Source organism: Peromyscus leucopus, chromosome 1, assembly GCF_004664715.2.
Source record: "Peromyscus leucopus breed LL Stock chromosome 1, UCI_PerLeu_2.1, whole genome shotgun sequence".
NCBI lineage: Eukaryota > Metazoa > Chordata > Mammalia > Rodentia > Cricetidae > Peromyscus > Peromyscus leucopus.
The window spans coordinates 163,859,060-163,877,972 of NC_051063.1; the positions used below are offsets into that span (position 1 = coordinate 163,859,060).

At 52.8% G+C, this 18,913-nt stretch overlaps 3 protein-coding genes across 8 annotated transcripts in view; all 3 read left to right on the forward strand.

The window, feature by feature from the left end:
• Positions 1 to 1,279: 1,279 nt before the first annotated feature.
• Positions 1,280 to 10,524, forward strand: Kcnk6 (potassium two pore domain channel subfamily K member 6). Its single transcript, XM_028859576.2, has 3 exons — positions 1,280 to 1,856; positions 8,492 to 8,887; positions 9,104 to 10,524. Exons 1-3 carry the CDS (start codon positions 1,535 to 1,537, stop codon positions 9,325 to 9,327), a joined length of 942 nt encoding a protein of 313 aa, XP_028715409.1. The 5' UTR covers positions 1,280 to 1,534; the 3' UTR covers positions 9,328 to 10,524.
• A 4,503-nt stretch (positions 10,525 to 15,027) lies between these two features.
• Catsperg (cation channel sperm associated auxiliary subunit gamma) overlaps positions 15,028 to 18,913 on the forward strand; it is a 31,295-nt gene continuing 27,409 nt past the window's right edge. For 2 of the 6 annotated variants that reach the window (XM_037199520.1, XM_037199527.1), the window contains exons 1-2: positions 17,587 to 17,953; positions 18,065 to 18,118. In XM_037199520.1, coding sequence (XP_037055415.1) covers positions 17,681 to 17,953; positions 18,065 to 18,118 — 327 coding nt within the window. In that variant the 5' untranslated portion in view covers positions 17,587 to 17,680. Of the gene's footprint in view, positions 15,102 to 17,586; positions 17,954 to 18,064; positions 18,119 to 18,913 lie in introns of those variants that run through there. The other 4 variants (XM_037199514.1, XM_037199515.1, XM_028859563.2 and 1 more) reach the window with 3 other exon arrangements.
• On the forward strand, positions 15,177 to 17,856 carry LOC119086728 (serine/arginine-rich splicing factor 4-like). The gene is made up of 2 exons (XM_037199548.1): positions 15,177 to 17,642; positions 17,766 to 17,856. Exon 1 carries the CDS (start codon positions 15,341 to 15,343, stop codon positions 17,600 to 17,602), a length of 2,262 nt encoding a protein of 753 aa, XP_037055443.1. The 5' UTR covers positions 15,177 to 15,340; the 3' UTR covers positions 17,603 to 17,642; positions 17,766 to 17,856.

An 18,913-nucleotide genomic window follows, 5' to 3' on the forward strand; every position in this document is an offset into this window, starting at 1 on the left:
AGCTTTTTTTTTTTTTTTCTTCCTTTTATTTTATTTTACAATACCATTCAGTTCTACATATCAACCACGGGTTCCCCTGTTCTCCCCCTGCCCTCCCCCTGCCCTCCCCCTCCCCTTACCCCCAGCCCACCCCCCATTCCCACCTCCTCCAGTGCAAGTCCTCCCCCGAGGACTGTGATCAACTTGGTAGACTCAGTCCAGGCAGGTCCAGTCCCCTCCTCCCAGACTGAGCCAAGCGTTCCTGCATAAGCTCCAGGTTTCAAACAGCCAACTCATGCAATGAGCACAGGACCTGGTACCACTGCCTAGTTGCCTCCCAAACAGATCAATCCAATCAACTGTCTCACCTATTCAGAGGGCCTGATCCAGCTGGGAGCCCCTCAGCCTTTGGTTCATAGTTCATGTGTTTCCATTCATTTGGCTATTTTTTTCAATAATTGAATAAAACTGAAATTTATTATAAGTCACAGTCGTCCTAGGGACCTCCATGTTATATATATAGCCTCCATGGTTCTATGGGTTGTGGTCTGATTGTGCTTTATTTTATATCTAGAATCCACTTATGAGTGAGTACATACCATGACTCTCTTTCTGGGTTTGGGTTACCTCACTCAGGATGGTTTTTTCTAGTTCCATCCATTTGCCTTCAAATTTCATGCTTTCATTGTTTTTCTCTGCTGAGTAGTACTCCATTCACACCAGAGTTTTATTCCTTAATCTTTTGGGTCTTTTGTTTTGTGTTGCTTTTTGTGTTGTTTTGTTTTGTTTTTGAGACAGGGTCATATTATGGAGCCCTGAAACTTACTATGTAGACTAGTCAGGCCTCGAAGTCATAGAGATGTACCTGCTTCTGCCCCTGCCTCTTGGGTGCTGGAATAAAGGGGTGAGCCACCACGAAAGCTATCTATTAGTTTTTCGGTTTTTTTGAGACACAGCCATGCAGTCCTTTTCAACAAACTGTTCCCAAGTCATCGCCACATCTGCCCCACAACTTCTTCCACATCCTAGAGCCTCACAGCCAAGTCCCAGCACAGAACTGGAGATGCTAAGGCAAGTGCTTTAAGGCCTGATCTTACTGAAAGCCTGTCTCACTTTGCTCCGTGTTGGCCCCGGAACTAGCAGCAACCCTGCCTTAGGCTCCCCAGTGCTAAGATTAGAGGTAGAAGCCCCCATTCCCGAGGAGAGCTTCACTTCGGAGTTAAGAAGCTGCGAGTCCCGCGAGGAGCAGAGTTGGAAGGAACGTCAGGCAGGGAAGAACTCCGCCGCCGCCACCCTTCCCATCCCGTCGGTCTCCGGGATCCGGGAGCGTCGGGCTCCACCCTCCCGGGTCCTGTACTCACACCTGGTGTTTGGGCGTGCCTCAGTTTCCCAGTAGCAGGGCGTTCCGCCAGCCCCGCTCCTCCCCCTTTTCCTCTTCCTCTTCGGGGCGTCGGTGGCCGCCCCTGGAGCTCCCGGAACTAAAAGCAGACCTCGGGCGGTGGGCCGGCGGACCGGCGGGGGCCACGTCAGCGGGTGGCGGGGCTGTGCGGGCAGCATGCGGCGGGGCGCGCTCCTGGCCGGTGCCCTGGCTGTCTACGCCGGGTACCTGGCGCTAGGCGCGCTGCTGGTGGCTCAGCTGGAGCGGCCGCACGAAGCCCGGCTGCGGGCCGAGCTGGGGACGCTGCGGGAGCAGCTGCTGCGGCACAGCCCGTGCGTGGCGGCGGCCGCCCTGGACTCCTTCGTGGAGCGGGTGCTGGCGGCGGGACGGCTGGGACGCGCCGTGCTGGCCAACGCCTCGGGAGCAGCCAACGCTTCGGACCCCGCCTGGGACTTCGCCTCGGCGCTCTTCTTCGCCAGCACTCTGGTCACCACCGTGGGTAAGTGAGTGCCATCCTCCCACTCCCCGGCCAGCGTCGGGGCCCTTCGAGATACACCTTCATCCAAATGTCTCAGAACAACCCCTATTCCCAGCACGGAAACAGACCCACACTAGCCTCAGCTGCCCCTTCCCGAGAATCCTCTTGAAAGTCAAGCCGTCCTCTCAACAGTAAACACCCCAGTTCCCTCGGAGTAGAGACCGCCTCATAATAACTTCTCTTATAGCATCTGGGTCCCCCTCTGGTGCCTTTTGTTGTTTGATCTTGAGATAGCGCCTTCCTCTGGAGCCGGAGCTGGCCTGGAACTTCATCTCCCTGCCTCAGCCTCCTAAAATTCTGAGATTACAGGTGTGGGCCACTAGGCCTGGTTCCACTCCTGTCTTTTTTTTTTTTTTTTTTTTTTGGGGGGGGGGGGGGGGGGGAGCAGGGTTTCTTCGTGTAGTTTTGGAGCCTGTTCTGGAACTCGCTCCGTAGACCAGGCTGGCCTTGAACTCACAGAGATCCACCTGCCTCTGCCTCCCAAGTGCTGGGATTAAAGGGGTGTGCTACCATCCACTCCTGTCTTAATCCTCTTGGCCTAAGATTATCATCCATAATCCGCAAGGGCCTGAGACCTTCCTTGGGTCTCTGACCTCAGGCTGTGTCCATATCAGGGCTGGCACAGCCATCTCCTCCAGCCTTGTCTCCTGACTCCAGATAGGTCCTTCCTGGAACAGCCCACTTCAGCTTCCTCCTGAGCTTAGTTTCCTGGTGAGCACCGAGATGCAGGATGGGGGATTGAACTCAGGCCCTCATGCTAGTCAGTATCTCAGGGCACCCTCACCGGAGCCTGACCTTTAGGGGAGACCTGAGACCTCTTCTGGGATCCCTTCCACTCTGAGCACTCCCCAGCAAGGGCCCCAGACCAAAGGCACCCATCTCTCTCCTGTCCCCATATTTCCCACCCTGACACAGGACTCCACCCATCTTCCCACCTCCCCTGTATTGCCAGGATTTCTCCCACTGGTCTTCCCTCTAACTCAGGATTCCTGGATCAGCAGCTCCAACAGCAGAGGGTAGGAAGGGGACCAGCTAAGAGTGTTCTCCACGAAGACTCATTGGCTGTCCAGCTTGAAGCTCCCCAAGCAGAGACTCCCGCCCCAAACTACCTCCAGCAAAACTTCTAGCCCTTTCCAAAACAAGGACCAGCCATGGGGGTCTCTTTGAATGCATAGGTGAGGAGGGTCGAGGCATAGCTCAGCAGCAGAACCCTTGCCTAGCATCTGTGAGGTACTACAACAACCCAAACACCTAAACCCATGAATGGGACTCCCGTCCCTTCTCCAGACTGTGACCCTGCTCAGTGAGAACAAATCCCCACCCCAGGACACAGTCCAAAGACTTGACTCTCTCCACCTGCTGGTGTCGTTCCCCCCCCCACCCTTCCCACCCCCCCCCTCCCCACCCCACCCCCCAGACTTGACTCTCTCCACCTGCTGGTGTCCTCCCCCACCCACCCCACCCCCATGACCAATAGGCTCACTATAGACTCTCCAAGCAGAGGGGATGTCCTGGGGCTGGACCTCCTCCACACCCCACAGCTGGAACTTCCCTTGCCACCCAGCCCTGCTCCAGACTGTTGGAGACAGGCCATTCTCTCTACCGGGTCCCTCTATGACAGAGCCCCTCCCCCCTGCCCACACCAAGAGCATTCCTCACTCCATCTTGACACCCAGCAAGGACCTTGGCAATGTCTACCTCACTCCTTCCTTTGGATGCCCTGGGCCCAGGAGTGCTGGCTGCATGAGAGCTCTCCCCCAATCCAGATGCAACCTGCTGGTGCCTGGTCCTGTGCCTGGGACACCAGGACCACAGGTCTCCCTTGAACCCAGGGTCCTGGTCTTGCTTTAAGGTTACGGACTCCCCAGCTGGGCGTGGTGGTATACACCTCACCACTTAGGAGGCAGAAGCAAAGCCAGAGAACCAGCCTGGACTACATGAGACCCTGTCTGGACAAAACAAAACAGGGAGAAGACTCTGTGCTTACCAGACCCCAGGCACTCATGTAAACACTGAGCATGGCTGTGCAAGCCTGTGACCCCAGCACTGGGCCTGAGACGGCACATTCTCGGGGGGCCGCATAGCTGAATCGGCAAGCTTCCGGTTCAGTGAGAGACCCTGCTTGAGGGGACAAGCTAGAGGGAGTGAGCAGGACCTCAGACATCCTCCTCTGCCCCCCCCCCCATGCCTCTACAGACACCTGTGCACGTACATTCCTACCGCACACAAAATAAAGCAAAAACACCACCTATACACAAATATCAGCACCGTTCTTTGAGACCCACCCCTACCTGTGCCCCCAGCCCTTAGGAGCCCTGGGAAGTTCCTCCTGGAAAGTCCCTTCCATCCCCACACCACAGACCTGGGAAACCCCTCAGAGGCCAGGCTCTACTGCTCTGTAGCCCCTCCCTCGCCCCTGAGGTGACCTCTTTTGAAGACTTCAAATGGAACAGACAAAAGCCATGCACGATTGTGTGATGCTTCTCTGGCTGGCTGCATCACACAATCGTGCATGGCTTTTGTCCCCCATTTGGGGCCCTCATGGTGTGTGACCAGCAAACTGAGGTCACCGGCAACAGAGCTGGGTGACTCTTCACAGAAAAGAATGAACCCATCTCCCCTGAGGCTAGCTTTCCCCAAGCTTCCTGAGCCGGCCTGACCTGCTTCTGGACTTCCCTGGGGGGCAGGCACTTGTGTCTCTCTCTTTCCCCTCCCAGCTTCTGATTTCTGGCAGGTCACCCCTGGTACTCATTCTATCTATCTATCTATCTATCTATCTATCTATCTATCTATCTATCATCTATGAAGCTAAGGCCCAGAGAAGCTGGCCATCTTGCACATGGTCACATAGCTAGGGTGGTGTAGAACATGGTGACACACAGTTTTTATCCTAGCAGTCCAGAGGCAGAAGCAGTGGGATTGCTCTGAGTTCCAGTCCAGCCAAAGCTACATACATAGTCAGACCCTGTCTCCAAACAAACAAACAAACAAACAAACGACATTAGTAAAGGCAGCTGACAGAGGCAGTGAAGATCTATTCCAGCAGCTAAGAAATCTTCTCAGCTGGGGAAATAGCAGGCTGAGTGGTTCCAGTTTTGAGTTTTGGTGAAATAATCTCTATCAGGCACATTGGACGTGATGGACTTTGTGGGAAAATCTGATCCCTTCTGCCACTGTAGGTGGCTCCCCTAGTTTCAAATCTGGAACACGGGGGTCTGTTTTGTTCCCCCCATGTTCTGCTCTGAGATTTTTGGTTCCACCAAACTGTTCAGGTCTTTTGAGGTCAGTTCTGAAAGCCAGCCTGTACAGTTAGTGGGAACAAGGAAGTTCCGTTTTAGGGCTCATGCACATAGCTTGGCATGCGAAAAAGGTACTGTGGCCAGGCCTGGTGGTACAGGCTTGTAGTTGCAGGTATCGGGAGGCTGATAAAGGAGGATCCCAAAGTCAAGGCCTGCCTGGGAGAGTCAGTGAGATCCTGTCTCAAACTAGGAAGTTAAAGAGGTGTGGGGTTCAGTGGAGAGCACCTTGCCTAGGATGCACCAGGGAACCCCTTGACTCAGCCAGCAGTAGAGCTGCTTCGGAAAAGGCACCAGTGAGGGACATGGTGGTGGTGTGCGTGCGTGCGTGCGTGCGTGCGTGCGTGCGTGCGGTAGAGCACTGCTTGGCCTGTGTGAGGGTCCATCCCCAGCACTGGAAAAGGAGGAAGGATGTCTGTGTGTGTGTGTCTAAAAGAACTCAACACGTGAATGTATCAAAATAGCACACCACAGGGCCAGTGGTGGAAAATTACTAAAATGAAACATCAAGATAAGGTAGAGAAGAGCTGGGGGGTGGGGAGCACAAGAAAGGGTGACAGGGAATGAAGGCTGATGCTGACGTGGTGGCTGGCACTAGCAATCTCAGCACTCAGGAGCCTGGTGCCAGGGCTGGAGACGCGGCTTACTCAGAGCACCGACTGCTCTTGCAGAGGACTCGGGTTCAGTTCTGAACACCCTCAAGGAAGCTCACTGCTGTCTGTAACTCCAGTCCCGGGGATCTGGCCTCTCTTCTGACCTCCACAGACTCCTGCACACATGTGGTGCACATCCATACATTCGGGTACACATATATACACATAAAACTAAAATAAACAAGGTTTTTTTAAGTCTGAGCAGGACGATTGCTTATGAGTTTAAGTTCATCCAGAATGACCCAGCCCCCAAAAGACAAATAAATTGTTAAATATATGTTAGAAAAAGTCATAAAACCCATTATTTTATACAATTAATATACCCTAATTGAAAGGTTACAATAAGCCCAGATGTGGTAACCCCAGCACTTGAGGAGAATGGCAGAAGGATCATGAGTTTCAGTGCATTGTGGGCACAGCAGCCATATAATAAATAACATATAGTAAATAAATGCAATTTAAAATATGTCATTTAAATGTATTTGTAATTTGTTAGACTTATTATTTTATGACGGTTTGCCTGCACGCACATATGTGCATCACTGCATGCTTGGTGCCCACAGAGGTCAGAAGATGATGGATCCTGTCAGGCTGCATGATGTGAGCCTTTATTTCCAACACTCAGGAGGCAGAGGTAGGCAGATCTCTGTGAGGTTGAGGCCAGGATCCCCTAGAATTGGAGTTGGAGATAAATGAACCACTGTGTGGGTGCTGAGAATCAGATTGGGTCCTTTGCTAGAGCGACAAGTACTTCTAACCACTTAGCCATCTCTCCAGACCCCCAATTACATGTAATAATAATAATAAGAGGCATAAAAAGGAATTCTTACTAAACTTGGCTTAAGAATGTTCTCTCCACCCGGTCCCTGAAGCCTGGGGCCTCACTCATGTTAAACAAGTACTCCACCACTGGTCCACACCCTACACCAACAAGATTCTTCTTTTTCTTTTCTTTTCTTGGTTTTTCGAGACAGGGTTTTCCTGTGTAGCTTTGCGCCTTTCCTGAAACTCATTTGGTAGCCCAGGCTGGCCTTGAACTCACAGAGATCCGCCTGGCTCTGCCTCCTGGAGTGCTGGGATTAAAGGCGTGCGCCACCACCGCCCGGCTAAGATTCTTCTTTTTCAAGTCAGGGTCTCTCTATAGCCCATACTGTCCTCAAACTTCCAATCCTTCACCTCAGCTTCCTGTGTCCTGAGCTTCCAGGTGTGGAGCACCATGCCTAGCTTCCAGAGGAGTCTTTCCTGCCCGATTGGGATATATGGTAGAAACCGAGTGTGAGATCACAGGTGAGGACTTCACTAAAACGGCCTCGTGGAGAACAGCGCTCCAAAGACTGCAGTGGCAGGGGAGGGTGGGTCTGTCCATGTGAGTAGCTGTAGTAGTCATGGACGTCTCCAGAGACTCAGCACCATCATTGAGAGCCAAGCTGTGAGTCCATACTACCTTGGAAAATGAAACAAATTCAACATCATTAAAACCTCTTCACTGCCAGGCAGTGTGGCACATACCTTTAATCGCAGCATTCGGGAAGCAGAGGTTGGTGGATCGCTATAAGTTTGAGGTCAGCCTGCTGTTCTACAAAGCAAGTTCTAGGACAGCCAGGGCCATACAGAGAAACCCTGGCTCAAAAAAACAAAACAAAACCCAAAAGCAAAGTTCACACAACTTTAATTTCAGCACCTGGGAGGCAGAAGCAGGTGGATCTCTGTGAGTTCTAGGCCAGCCTAGTCTACAGAGCAAATTCCAAGATATTCAGGGCTACACAGAGAAACCGTCTCAAAACAAAACAATAACAACAAAAAAAAACAACCCTCTTCCAATGGTATATTTCATTTCACCAGAAATCCAGGACTTCTTTCCTTTCTTCTTCTTTTTATTTGTTTGTTTGAGACAGGGTTTCTCTGTGTAGCTCTGGTGGTCCTGGAACTCACTCTGTAGAACAGGCTGAACTCCAGAGATCCACCTGCCTCTGCCTCCTGAGTACTAGGATTAAAGGCGTGCACCACCACACCCAGTTCGAAGCCCAGGATTTCAAAGACCTGGCACCTGTTGTTTTGGGTGGTCTCAGTGTGCTGAAGACAGGAAATAGGTGATGAGAAGCAGCCCTCCAAGGGAAAGATACAAGGTTTACAGTCCTTGTAGCTGGCTGGGGGCGTGACTCAGTGGTAGAGCACCAACCTAGAATCCCCCTGTGAGGGGCTGGGATGTGGCTCAGTGGTGGAGCCCCTGCCTAGAATCCCCAGTGAGGGGCTGGGGTGTGGCTCAGTGGTAGAGCCCCTGCCTAGAATCCACCAGTGAGGGGCTGGGGTGGTGTGGCTCAGTGGTAGAGCCCCTGCCTAGAATCCCCCATGAGGGACTTGGGGCGTTGTTCAGTGCCTAGAATCCCCTGGCTGCACCAAGCTATGGATTTTAACCCCCAGTACTAGGGAAGAAAAAAAATTTTTTTAAAGTGAGTAACTCAAAGCAAGTGCTCTGAGGCCCGAGGGTTTATTTATGGATTTCCCCTGGGCTTCAGCAGAAACCACAGCTCTTGGATGGAGCTGTCACCGGTGGAGACCGGGAGGATGGGGGAGCAGTGGGGTTGGGAGGAGCTGGGGCCTCGGGCTGTGGAGGTGCCAGTGTGCAGGATCCCCGCTCTCCCCACAGGCTATGGCTACACGACCCCGCTGACAGATGCAGGCAAAGCCTTCTCCATCGCCTTTGCGCTCCTGGGCGTGCCCATCACCATGCTCCTCCTGACAGCGTCGGCCCAGCGCCTGTCACTGCTGCTCACCCATGCACCCCTGTCCTGGCTGAGCTGGCGTTGGGGGTGGCACCCCCGGCGGGCAGCCCGCTGGCACCTGGTGGCCCTGCTGGTGGTCATAGTGGCTGTCTTCTTCCTGGTGCCAGCTGCGGTCTTCGCCTACCTCGAGGAGGCCTGGAGCTTTCTGGATGCTTTCTACTTCTGCTTCATCTCTCTGTCCACCATCGGCCTGGGGGATTATGTGCCTGGGGAGGCCCCCGGCCAGCCTTACCGGGCCCTCTACAAGGTGCTTGTTACAGGTGAGCTGTATAGCTGGCTGGGCATCTGTGGGCTGGCAGAGGGGGGCTCTCAGGAAGAAATGGCCCTGTCCTAAGGGGTGTTGAAGGGGTCCTAAGAGCCACCCAGCCGTCCCAGGGGAGAGGCACCTGTAGGACCACATCCCTGCCCTGGAATCTGAGCGCGAAGCTGGCCCATCACCTTGCCGTCTACCTGTCTCCCCTCCCCCATGTCCGCAGCATACCTCTTCCTGGGCCTGGTTGCCATGGTGCTGGTGTTGCAGACTTTCCACCATGTGTCTGACCTCCATGGCCTCACTGAACTCATCTTGCTGCCCAATCCGGACCCTGCCAACCTCAGCCGGGATGAGGACGACCAGGTGGACATTCTGGACACCCAGACAGATCTGCACCAGCACCTCTCGGCTGGCTCCCACGCTAACTACGCCTCCATCCCCAGGTAGCTGGGAAGGTGCTCAGCCTGGACACACCTGGCCTGGGCTTTGGCCCCACGTGACTAGAGTGGGCCAACAGGAATGCCCATACATGCTCCTGTCTTTCCCAGCACTCCACTGGGAGGTGAGGTGCTCCGCGCCCGTGTCCTCGGCTCCTCAGGGAGCTACCACAGTCACTTTCTCCCCCTTCCTTTCCTCTCATTTCTTCTCATAGTCTGGGCACTTGGCCTTTCTGACGTCATTGGTGGGTGGTGGTTTAATGCGTTTTGTGGTTGCTGTTTTCTCATTCTCTTACCGAGTATCAGTCACCTCAGTTGCTGGTTCTTCTGGGCTCTGGGCCTGGACTTCACTCCAGTCACTGTCTTAGGGGCTCTGTCTTGGCCAAACGATTTCCGCATTCTGAACCTTGATAGCCTCAGCTGTCTGAAGCGAAGACTATTTGAACTCATCCACAGACCCTCGCTTCTGTCCTGCTCTTCTGTGCCAGGCACATAGTATTAGAAGCGGCTTGGGCCCTGTTCTTACGGGGCTCACTGGCCAGCGAGGTTGACTCACCTACTTGTCCCTGGACAGTGACAAGCCTCAGTAGGCACTGGAAGAGGCAGAGAAGTTAGGACTGAGGAACAGCCCTGACGTGTGCAGGGTGGGCTTCCTGGAAGAAGGGACAAGAACGAACCCAAGACCTGCCAGTCAAGAGAAAAGATTGTCCCTTCTTCTCAGGTGTCATAGTACCTGTAGGAAGAGCCCTGGGATGGGCCAGCATCTCCCTCAATGGCTTAGCAGGCAAGGAACTAATCTAGGATATGAGCCCAGATCCAAGTAGCATGAGAGGTGCCGCTTAGCATAGATGCTGTGTTGTCTGTTTACTGGGCACTAACTGATGGCCCCGGGCTCTGGAGCCAATCTTCCTGGGGGTACCCTGTGACCAGGCCATGTCCTGCCCATGCTTTTGAACAGTCACTCTACCTCTGGGACCCCGTGTCTGCTAAATGGTGACCATAATAATACTTCTCCAAAAGATGACATCAGCCAGGTGCAGTATTACTTGCCTATAATCTGAGCTGAGGCAGGAGGCTTAAGAGTTCCATCCCAGAGGGGCTCAGGAGGAGGGAAGAGGGGGATCTTTGATTGGTGTGTAAAATGAATGAAAAAAATTTTTCTTAAAAAAAAAAAAAAGAGTTCCAGCCCAGGCTGGGATGCACAGCAGGAGCCAGGTGATAAAAATAATATACATAATAAAGTAATAAAATAATAATAATACATATAAACAAAGGAATGTAGTGCCAGGCTAAAGGGACGTGAGAGTAGGCTGCAGAAGGGCACATGTCCTCATGGCTGGGACTTACTGTATTTATACATTTGTATCACTTAGGAAGGGTTTGGCTGGTAGTAACAACCCCGGACTGGCCTGTCTGAGATAACCTAATTGTTACATTGTACTTGGACAGAGCATGCCTGGGGAGAGCCACCGGCATGAGACCCTCCACAGTTACGGAGGGCTGCTGGCCCTGGGTTCAGCCTTTCTCTTCTGCTTCTCTCCACTGAAGGCTTAGCTCCCATGTGCGCTCTCCTCCTGGTGTCCACATGGCTGCCACAGACCCAGGCGTGGAAACCAGACATGCTCTTTCTAGTGCAAGCAGTAGAAAGTTCATCTGGCGGACTGCGAGTTTTAAGGAAGGCTAGCTCATCGTCAGATCGTGCTAGAAAGTCACACAAGGAAACGAGGAGGTGTGGTGGCACACACCTGTTGTCCTTGCACTGTGGAGGCAGAGGCTGACGGCTAGAGAAGCTAGCCAGGGCAACTTAAAAACAAATAACAACAACGCCAAACTCCAAGGGGGACCTGGGATGTTCTCAGTGGTGGAGCATGTCTATCCCAGGAGCTGAACGAAACAATTTACCATTATGGCGGCTGGGAAAATGGCTCAGCCAGGCAGGCACAAAGGCCTGAGTTTATCCCCAGCACCTACATAAAAAATGCTAGATGTGGTTGTGCAGGGCCCTGTAATCCCAGTGCTGGAGGGGGTGGGACCAGGGGGTCCTCAGGGCAAATCAGTTCTCCAGGTTCTGTGAAAGCGCCAGCATCCAAAATCAGGGTAGAAGCTGGGCCCTGTGACACACCCCTTTAATCCCAGCACGTGGGAGGCAGAATCTGGTGCATCTCTGTGAGTTTGAGGCCAGCCTGGTCTACAGCAGTTAGAGCTTCATAGTGAGACCCTGTCTCTACAACACAACTAAAAAAATAAAAATAGTGTGGAAAATTACTGAGGAAGAAACTGGATATTAAACTCTGGCTTCCACATGCAAACTCATGCACACACGTGCCGGGCAGGCACACACACACACACACACACACACACACACACACACACACACACATTGAAAAATCTGAGCCAGCCAGTCACTCCTGGGGGAAAGCACTTGCTGAGTAACCGTGACGGTCAGAGTTAGTGCCATCCTCGGAACCCACAGGGGACGGAGAGACGCAACTCTCCAAATTGTATTCCTCGTCGTAGAAGGTCCTCGGACCTCCACACAGGTACAACTGTGTCAATAGACTTCCCAGGCCTCCCTCTGCATGTCGTCCATGCGTGAAGTACATATTCGTGTTTGCCATCATCTGCCACCGTGTAGGGTGCCACAGACTGGGAAGCGGTGATGGCTGCCGGCTCCGGAGGCAAAGCCCTCTGGGTGAGTTTGAACCCTGATGTCCCTGTGTTTCAGTTGTGCCTCGGGTTGCTTGTTTGTGAAATGGGATTTGTACAGCTCTACCTCATGGACTTCAACAGTCAGCAGTTTAATCTAAATCCCAGAGGACACCGTCTGGGAGTCAATCACATGCTAACTCTTCCCTCCTTTCTGAATTCTGCTTCTTAATAAGGAAGATCGATTAAGATAGAAATGCCGGGCTGGAGAGATGGCTCAGAGATTAAGAGCACTGGCTGTTCTTCCCGAGGTCCTGAGTTCAATTCCCAGCAACCACATGGTGGCTCACAACCATCTGTAATGAGGTCTGGTGCCCTCTTCTGGCCTGTAGGCATACATGCAGGCAGATCACTGTATACATAATGAATAAATAATGTTTAAAAAAAAAGATAGAAATGCCTTAATAACATGTCCTATTGTATTCTTATTAAAATGTTTTATCTATGTGTGTGTATGTGTCTATGTATATCACATGTGTGCAGGTGCCCATGCGGACTAGACGAGGGGGCCAGATCCCCTGGACCCGGAGTTACGGACAGTTGTGAGCTGCCTGACGTGGGTGTTGGGAATTGAACTCAGGTCCTCTGGAAGAGCAGGACATGCTCTTAACCACTGAGCCATCCTGCAAGCTTTCCTCTAACACGTAGACACATGCATACACATACATGCACAGCAGGTCAATAAATAAATGTAACTACTTTAAAATTTCCTTAGGTCTGAGGGCTTGCTTCTGAAGAACAGCACTTGCCCAGCATGCACAGTCCTGGGTTCAATTCTCAGTATGGTTCAGTCCTCAGCTCTGAGAGGGGAAAAAAAAAGTCCTCATAAGCCAAATGTGGTGGTACAGGCCTGTCTCCCCAGCACTCTGGAGGCAGAGACAGGAGGATCGGGAGTTCAAACCTATCTTTAGGTACATGGTGAGTTCTAGTCCAGCCTTAGATACATTAAGACCCTGTCTCAAACAACGGAAAACTAGGGCTGGAGAGCAATGGCTCAAGGTTGAGTGTGGACTGATGCTGGTCCTGACATCAAGTGGCAGAGGCAGGCAGTCTCTGAGTTTGAAGCTATCCTGGTCCATATCGCCAGTTCCAGGCCAGCCAGTGTCTGAGTGAAAGAGATCAGGAAGGTGGAGAAACAGAAAAGCACAGAACAAAACCCAGCTACATTGTCTGAAAGTCACTTCCCTTAAAAAAGTTAAACCAGAGGAACCTACAGCTAAAACTGGCCAGGTTGGGGTTTGGCCATTCTCTCCCTCTCCTGATTACTCAGAATATGAGATAAACAATTTGGTGATGTAGAATTTCAACATGAGTAATTCTGTCTGTTGGCCAGCGAGTATTGGAGCTCAGAGTAAAGAGTGGCCTCCGATATATTATAATAAGCAGTGTTTAACTGGTAGATGCCAGCATACAAAGGAAAATAGTTAATCTACTAAATGTTTACTCAGGCCAAGTCGTGTGCTCTCTCTGTTGCCAGGCTGACTTCAAACTCGTGATTCTCCTGCCTCAGTTTCCACACCTGGCCGTGCCTCCCTCTTCAGGTATGGGGTATGTTGTTGTTTTGATCTCACCATAAAGCTCTGGCTGGCCTGGCACTTGCTATGTAGACCTGGGAATGAAGATGCCATTGATATCGTAGTGCCTCCTTGTCGTGACCTCTGGAAGGATTTAGGAGACACCTAAGAGTGTGATGCAGAATTGGGCACACTCTCAAGGGTTAAGTGGACAGCGACCACAGACACCATTGTAGATCTAAGTTCTGGGCAGGCTTCATGCTAGTTCTAAAATATCTTGCCAGTTGTAGCAGCATATGTTGGCAGGATATGCTGAAGACTCAGAGATTAGATGTCATGAGTTCAAGGCCAAGTTGGGCTATGCCTATGAGCCAAGGAGATAAGCTCAGTGGTTAGAGGCGCTTGCCACTCAAGCCTGAAGACCTGAGTTTAATCCTCAGGACCCATGGGAAAAGCCAGCTGGATGTAGCAGCTCTTATCTGTAATCCCAGCACTTCTGAAACATGATGGGAAGCAGACCCTGGAGAACTGACTGGAAGCTCAGGCCACCACAATCAGCCTTTTTTTTTTTTTTTTTTGAGACAGTGTCTCTTATAGCCCAGTCTGACCTTCCGGTGTTGCCATGGAGGATCTTCAACTTCTGATCCTCTTGCCTCTACCTCCAAAGTGTTGGGACTATGGGTGTTCACCAGCTTGCATACCTGCTTAAGCAAAGACTCTACCAACTGCTCCAGCCCCCAACCTTTTGTTTTTTCCTTTTCTTTCTTTTTTCTTTTCTGCTTCTCCTCCCACCTCCCCTCGCCCTTCTTTCTTCAAGGTTTCATTGAAGACAAGGTTTCATTGTACAGAAGACTTGGCTGACTCGGAACTAGCCATGTAGACTAGGCGGGCCTTGAACTCACAGCCTCCACTCCTGAGCGATGAGATCAAAGGCATGCGCCACCATACTGGATCCTTAAGCAGTAATTTTTTTTTAAATTAAAACAATTATTTATGTGTATGAATGTGCACCATTTGAGTGCCTGGGAAGATTGTTATCTAGTTCACAATGTAGCAGATCAGAGACGTGACTTAGGTCCCATTCTTCTGAACAGTAATTAAAGTCTTGCCTGTTAGTCATTTGTTTTACAGATGTTGACTAGAGGGTCCCAACTCTTAAGTGGGCTCATTTTAAACTAGCTGCCTAATTTAATTATAGGAACCGACTTCCAGATCACAGCTCATTCTCCCAAAGGTTCTGGAAAGTCTTTTTTCTCAGGAGGATTTTTGATCTAGAGGTCAAGTAGGCACAATGTTACTGCTAGAACAACCATTATCAATTTCTCGGTGCTTTCTTAGCACAGAGCTACGCGTTTCCAGTACCTCTGCCTGCCACACACCTGGGACCCCTAGTTGCACAAGGCCAGCTCTCAAGCCCTAGGCGCCTGTTGGGAATGCGTGTTACTATGGAAACACGCACGCCACATTGCGTGCCTCGCGCAAGGTGGAAGTCCGAGCGGCCATTTTAAGAGCTGGCAAGAGGGGTGGAACAAGCAACGGTTGACCGGTTTTAACCAAGTGACTGGTACAGCGGGGCGGTGCCATCCTAGGGGATGAGGGGGGCGGGAGGGAATTAAGAAGGGGAGGGCAGGGGTGGGAAGGCAAGGCAAGGAAAGGCTAGCGAAGGAGCATCCAGCACAGGGACCAGGCAAAGAAAGCGTGGCAGAGGCGGGGCGGCGGCCAACGTGGTTTAGACCTGAAGCCTCCGATGAGCATGGGCGTGGCTAGAAGAGGCGGGGCATAGAACCGGTGGACGTTCAGGGCATGGACAGGACAGATGAGAAGAGGTGGAGGGAAAAGGTGTCGGTGGGGACAGTGAGGATCGCGAAGTCAGCGTGGGTGTGGGGCGACGGGAGGTCTTGCGGCCAGAGGACGGTCTATGGCAAGGAGAGTCTCCGAAATCACGAGCAGAGTCGAGGCGAAGACAAATACTGGGGCAAGGAAAGAGTTATTTACGAGAGGGAGCACGGCGAACAGAGAGCCAAACGGGAGGACCGGGACGAGGAGCGACCACCCGGCGAAGACAGATCCCGGGGCGAGGGAAGGTCACCCGAGGAAGAGCGATCCCGGGGCGAGGGGAGATCTCGAGGAGTAGAGAGGCCCCGCGACCAGGAAAGGTTCCCTAAGGAGAAGGCGCAGGCCCAGGAGAGGGCTGGCGCGGAGGGGCAGGCGGCTGCCGAGGAGAAACCACCGGGGCGGGAGAAGGAGAGGGGTCGGGGATCGCAGCAGAAGCAGGAGGGCCAGGTTGCCCAGGACCCGGGGAGGGGAAGAAGCCAGGACCTAGGGCGTGGCCAGGACAGAAAGAGGAGCGAGGAGCCGACCTCCTGCCAGACTCAGTGCCCGTTCCACGGCAAGGGGCGTGGCCAGGAGAGAAAGTCCGTAGGAGAGCCAATCTCCTGCCAGATTCAGTGCAAGGGGCGTGGCCAGGAGGGAAAGTCCAGCGAAGACCCAATCTCCGGCCAGACTCCGCGCCAGAGCCAAAGCAAGGGGCGTGGCCAGGAAGGAAAGTCCAGCGAAGACCCAATCTCCGGCCAGACTCCGCGCCAGAGCCAAAGCAAGGGGCGTGGCCAGGAGGGAAAGTCCAGCGAAGACCCAATCTCCGGCCAGACTCCGCGCCAGAGCCAAAGCAAGGGGCGTGGCCAGGAGAGCAAGTCCAGCGGAGAACCAATCTCCGGCCAGACTCCGCGCCAGAGCCAAAGCAAGGGGCGTGGCCAGGAGGGAAAGTCCAGCGAAGACCCAATCTCCGGCCAGACTCCGCGCCAGAGCCAAAGCAAGGGGCGTGGCCAGGAAGGAAAGTCCAGCGAAGACCCAATCTCCGGCCAGACTCCGCGCCAGAGCCAAAGCAAGGGGCGTGGCCAGGAGGGAAAGTCCAGCGAAGACCCAATCTCCGGCCAGACTCCGCGCCAGAGCCAAAGCAAGGGGCGTGGCCAGGAGAGCAAGTCCAGCGGAGAACCAATCTCCGGCCAGACTCCGCGCCAGAGCCAAAGCAAGGGGCGTGGCCAGGAGGGAAAGTCCAGCGAAGACCCAATCTCCGGCCAGACTCCGCGCCAGAGCCACAGCAAGGGGCGTGGCCAGGAGAGCAAGTCCAGCGGAGAACCAATCTCGGGGAAGACTCGGCGCCAGAGCCGCAGCAAGGGGCGTAGCCAGGAGAGCAAGTCCAGCGGAGAACCAGTCTCGGGCAAGACTCGGCGCCAGAGCCGCAGCAAGGGGCGTAGCCGGGAGGGGAAGTCCCGCGAAAAGCCGATCTCCGGCCAGACTCGGCGCCGGAGTCAGGGCAGGGGCCGTAGCCAGGAGAGAAAGTCCAGCGGAGAACCAATCTCGGGCAAGACTCGGCGCCAGAGCCGCAGCAAGGGGCGTAGCCAGGAGGGGAAGTCCCGCGAAAAGCCGATCTCCGGCCAGACTCGGCGCCGGAGTCAGGGCAGGGGCCGTAGCGTGGACGGAGGTGTGGGCAAGGACTCACAGACTGACAAGACCAAGACTAGAAGCCGGCTCTTGAGCAGGGCAGGAGAGAAGAGAAAGGGGCGTGGCGAGGAGCGGTGTGAGGGCGGGACAGCCTGTGAGGGCGGAGCCAAGCCCAGGAACAAGTCGGTGGTCGCCGAGGGGCGTAAGGGTGGGGAAAAGAAGGGCAAGGCAAGAAACAAAAAGAGAGACTTGGCGAAGAGTAGAGTCGGAGTTCTAAGAGCCGGCATAGAGAAGAGCAAGGGTAGGGCAAGGAGAGAGAGAGCGACTGGCAAGCGGGCTGAAAAGAGCCGCGAGGCCAGAAGTAAGAGTAGGGGCGGGGCCGAGAGCAAGAGCAGGGGCGTGGCGAGGAGTCTTAGTAGGGGAGGGGCTGAGAGTAAGAGAACCGGCAGGACCAGGAGTATTAGTAGGGGCGAGGTCCAGAGTAAGAGTAAGGGCGTGGCCAGGAGTAAGAACGGAGCTAGGGTTGAGAGTAAGGGCAGGAGTAGAGGCGGGAACAGGGCGGGCGCTCGAAGCCTGATCAAAAGTGGAGCCAGGAAGAGGGGCGGGAAGAAAGGCAAGAACTGAGCGGTTTCCCAGAGATCAGCCCCAGCGAGCAGACTGACAAGTGAGTACTGACCCCCACATTCCCCAGGTTCTAGCTGCATGGTGTGCTGGCCAGCCATGTGCCCTGTCAGCCCTGTGTGGCCAAGAAAACCAAATCTATGGGCGTTCTGGGTACTGCTGCTAGTGCTACTGCTGTCGTGGAAGTCGTGGGCGGAAAATCATTTCCAAAACTGCCGCTGGCTTGTTGTCCTGAACAAGTTCGAGAGAGTAGGCGCGCTCCTCTTTAAGGATCGATTTATGGATCAAGAACCCATGGATACAGTGACGGAGGTGTTCCAAAAGTTGGTAGACTCGCCAATCGACCCGCGGGAGGTGAGGGAACTGGGGTCAAGAGTATCAAAGGGATCTTCGGTCAGTAAATATCAGAGGGATCCTGAGTCAGTACACCTCTTGACTGGATATTTCGCCCACCTTTCCTTACAGAAATATATGGGCTTTCCTTACTACCTGAAAATCAACTTCTCCTGTATGGGAAAGGTGAGAGTTTACAGTGTGAGTAGGGCGATTTCAGTAAGTCTCCGATTCCCCGTTATTTTCAGTAATGTTTTCCCAAACACTTTAATAGTAGACTCCACCCACCCTGAAGGCCTTAAGGAGTCATTCATTTTCCCACTCGGCAGAGAGAGCTAACTGGGAATGGTGGGGGCTATAGCAAAGCCCACCTCCAGTGACACATCTCCTCCAAGAAGGTCATACCTAATTCTTCTCAAACAGGCCCACAACTAGGGACCAAGCATTCAAACATATGAACCTATGGGGCTACTCTCAGTCAAATAATCACATCAACCGTCATTATTTTTGTCCTAAACACTCTTATTATCCCCCACCCAACAAAAACCCTGTATCTATTAACAGTTATCTTAAAAAAAATATTTATTGGGGCTGGAGAGATGACTCAGCAGTTAAGAGCACCGACTGCTTTTTGAGAGGTCCTGAGTTCAATTCCCAGCGTCCACATGGTGTCTCACAACCATTTACAATGGGATCTGATGCCTTCTTCTGTCATGCAGGCAAATATACAGACAGAACACTGTATGCATATAAGTCTTAAGAAAAAAAGAATTAAAGAGATAAACAACACTGTAAACTTTTCAAAAATTTATTTTATTTTTAATTATGTACATATGGTGGGTATATGCATGTGCATGCAGTTACCTATGGAGGTCAGAAGAGGGTGATGGATACCTGGAATCGGTGTTACAGGCCATTGTGGCTGGGAACCATACTTTTTTGATTGTCCAGAAGAACAGTATACACTCTTCACCATTAAGC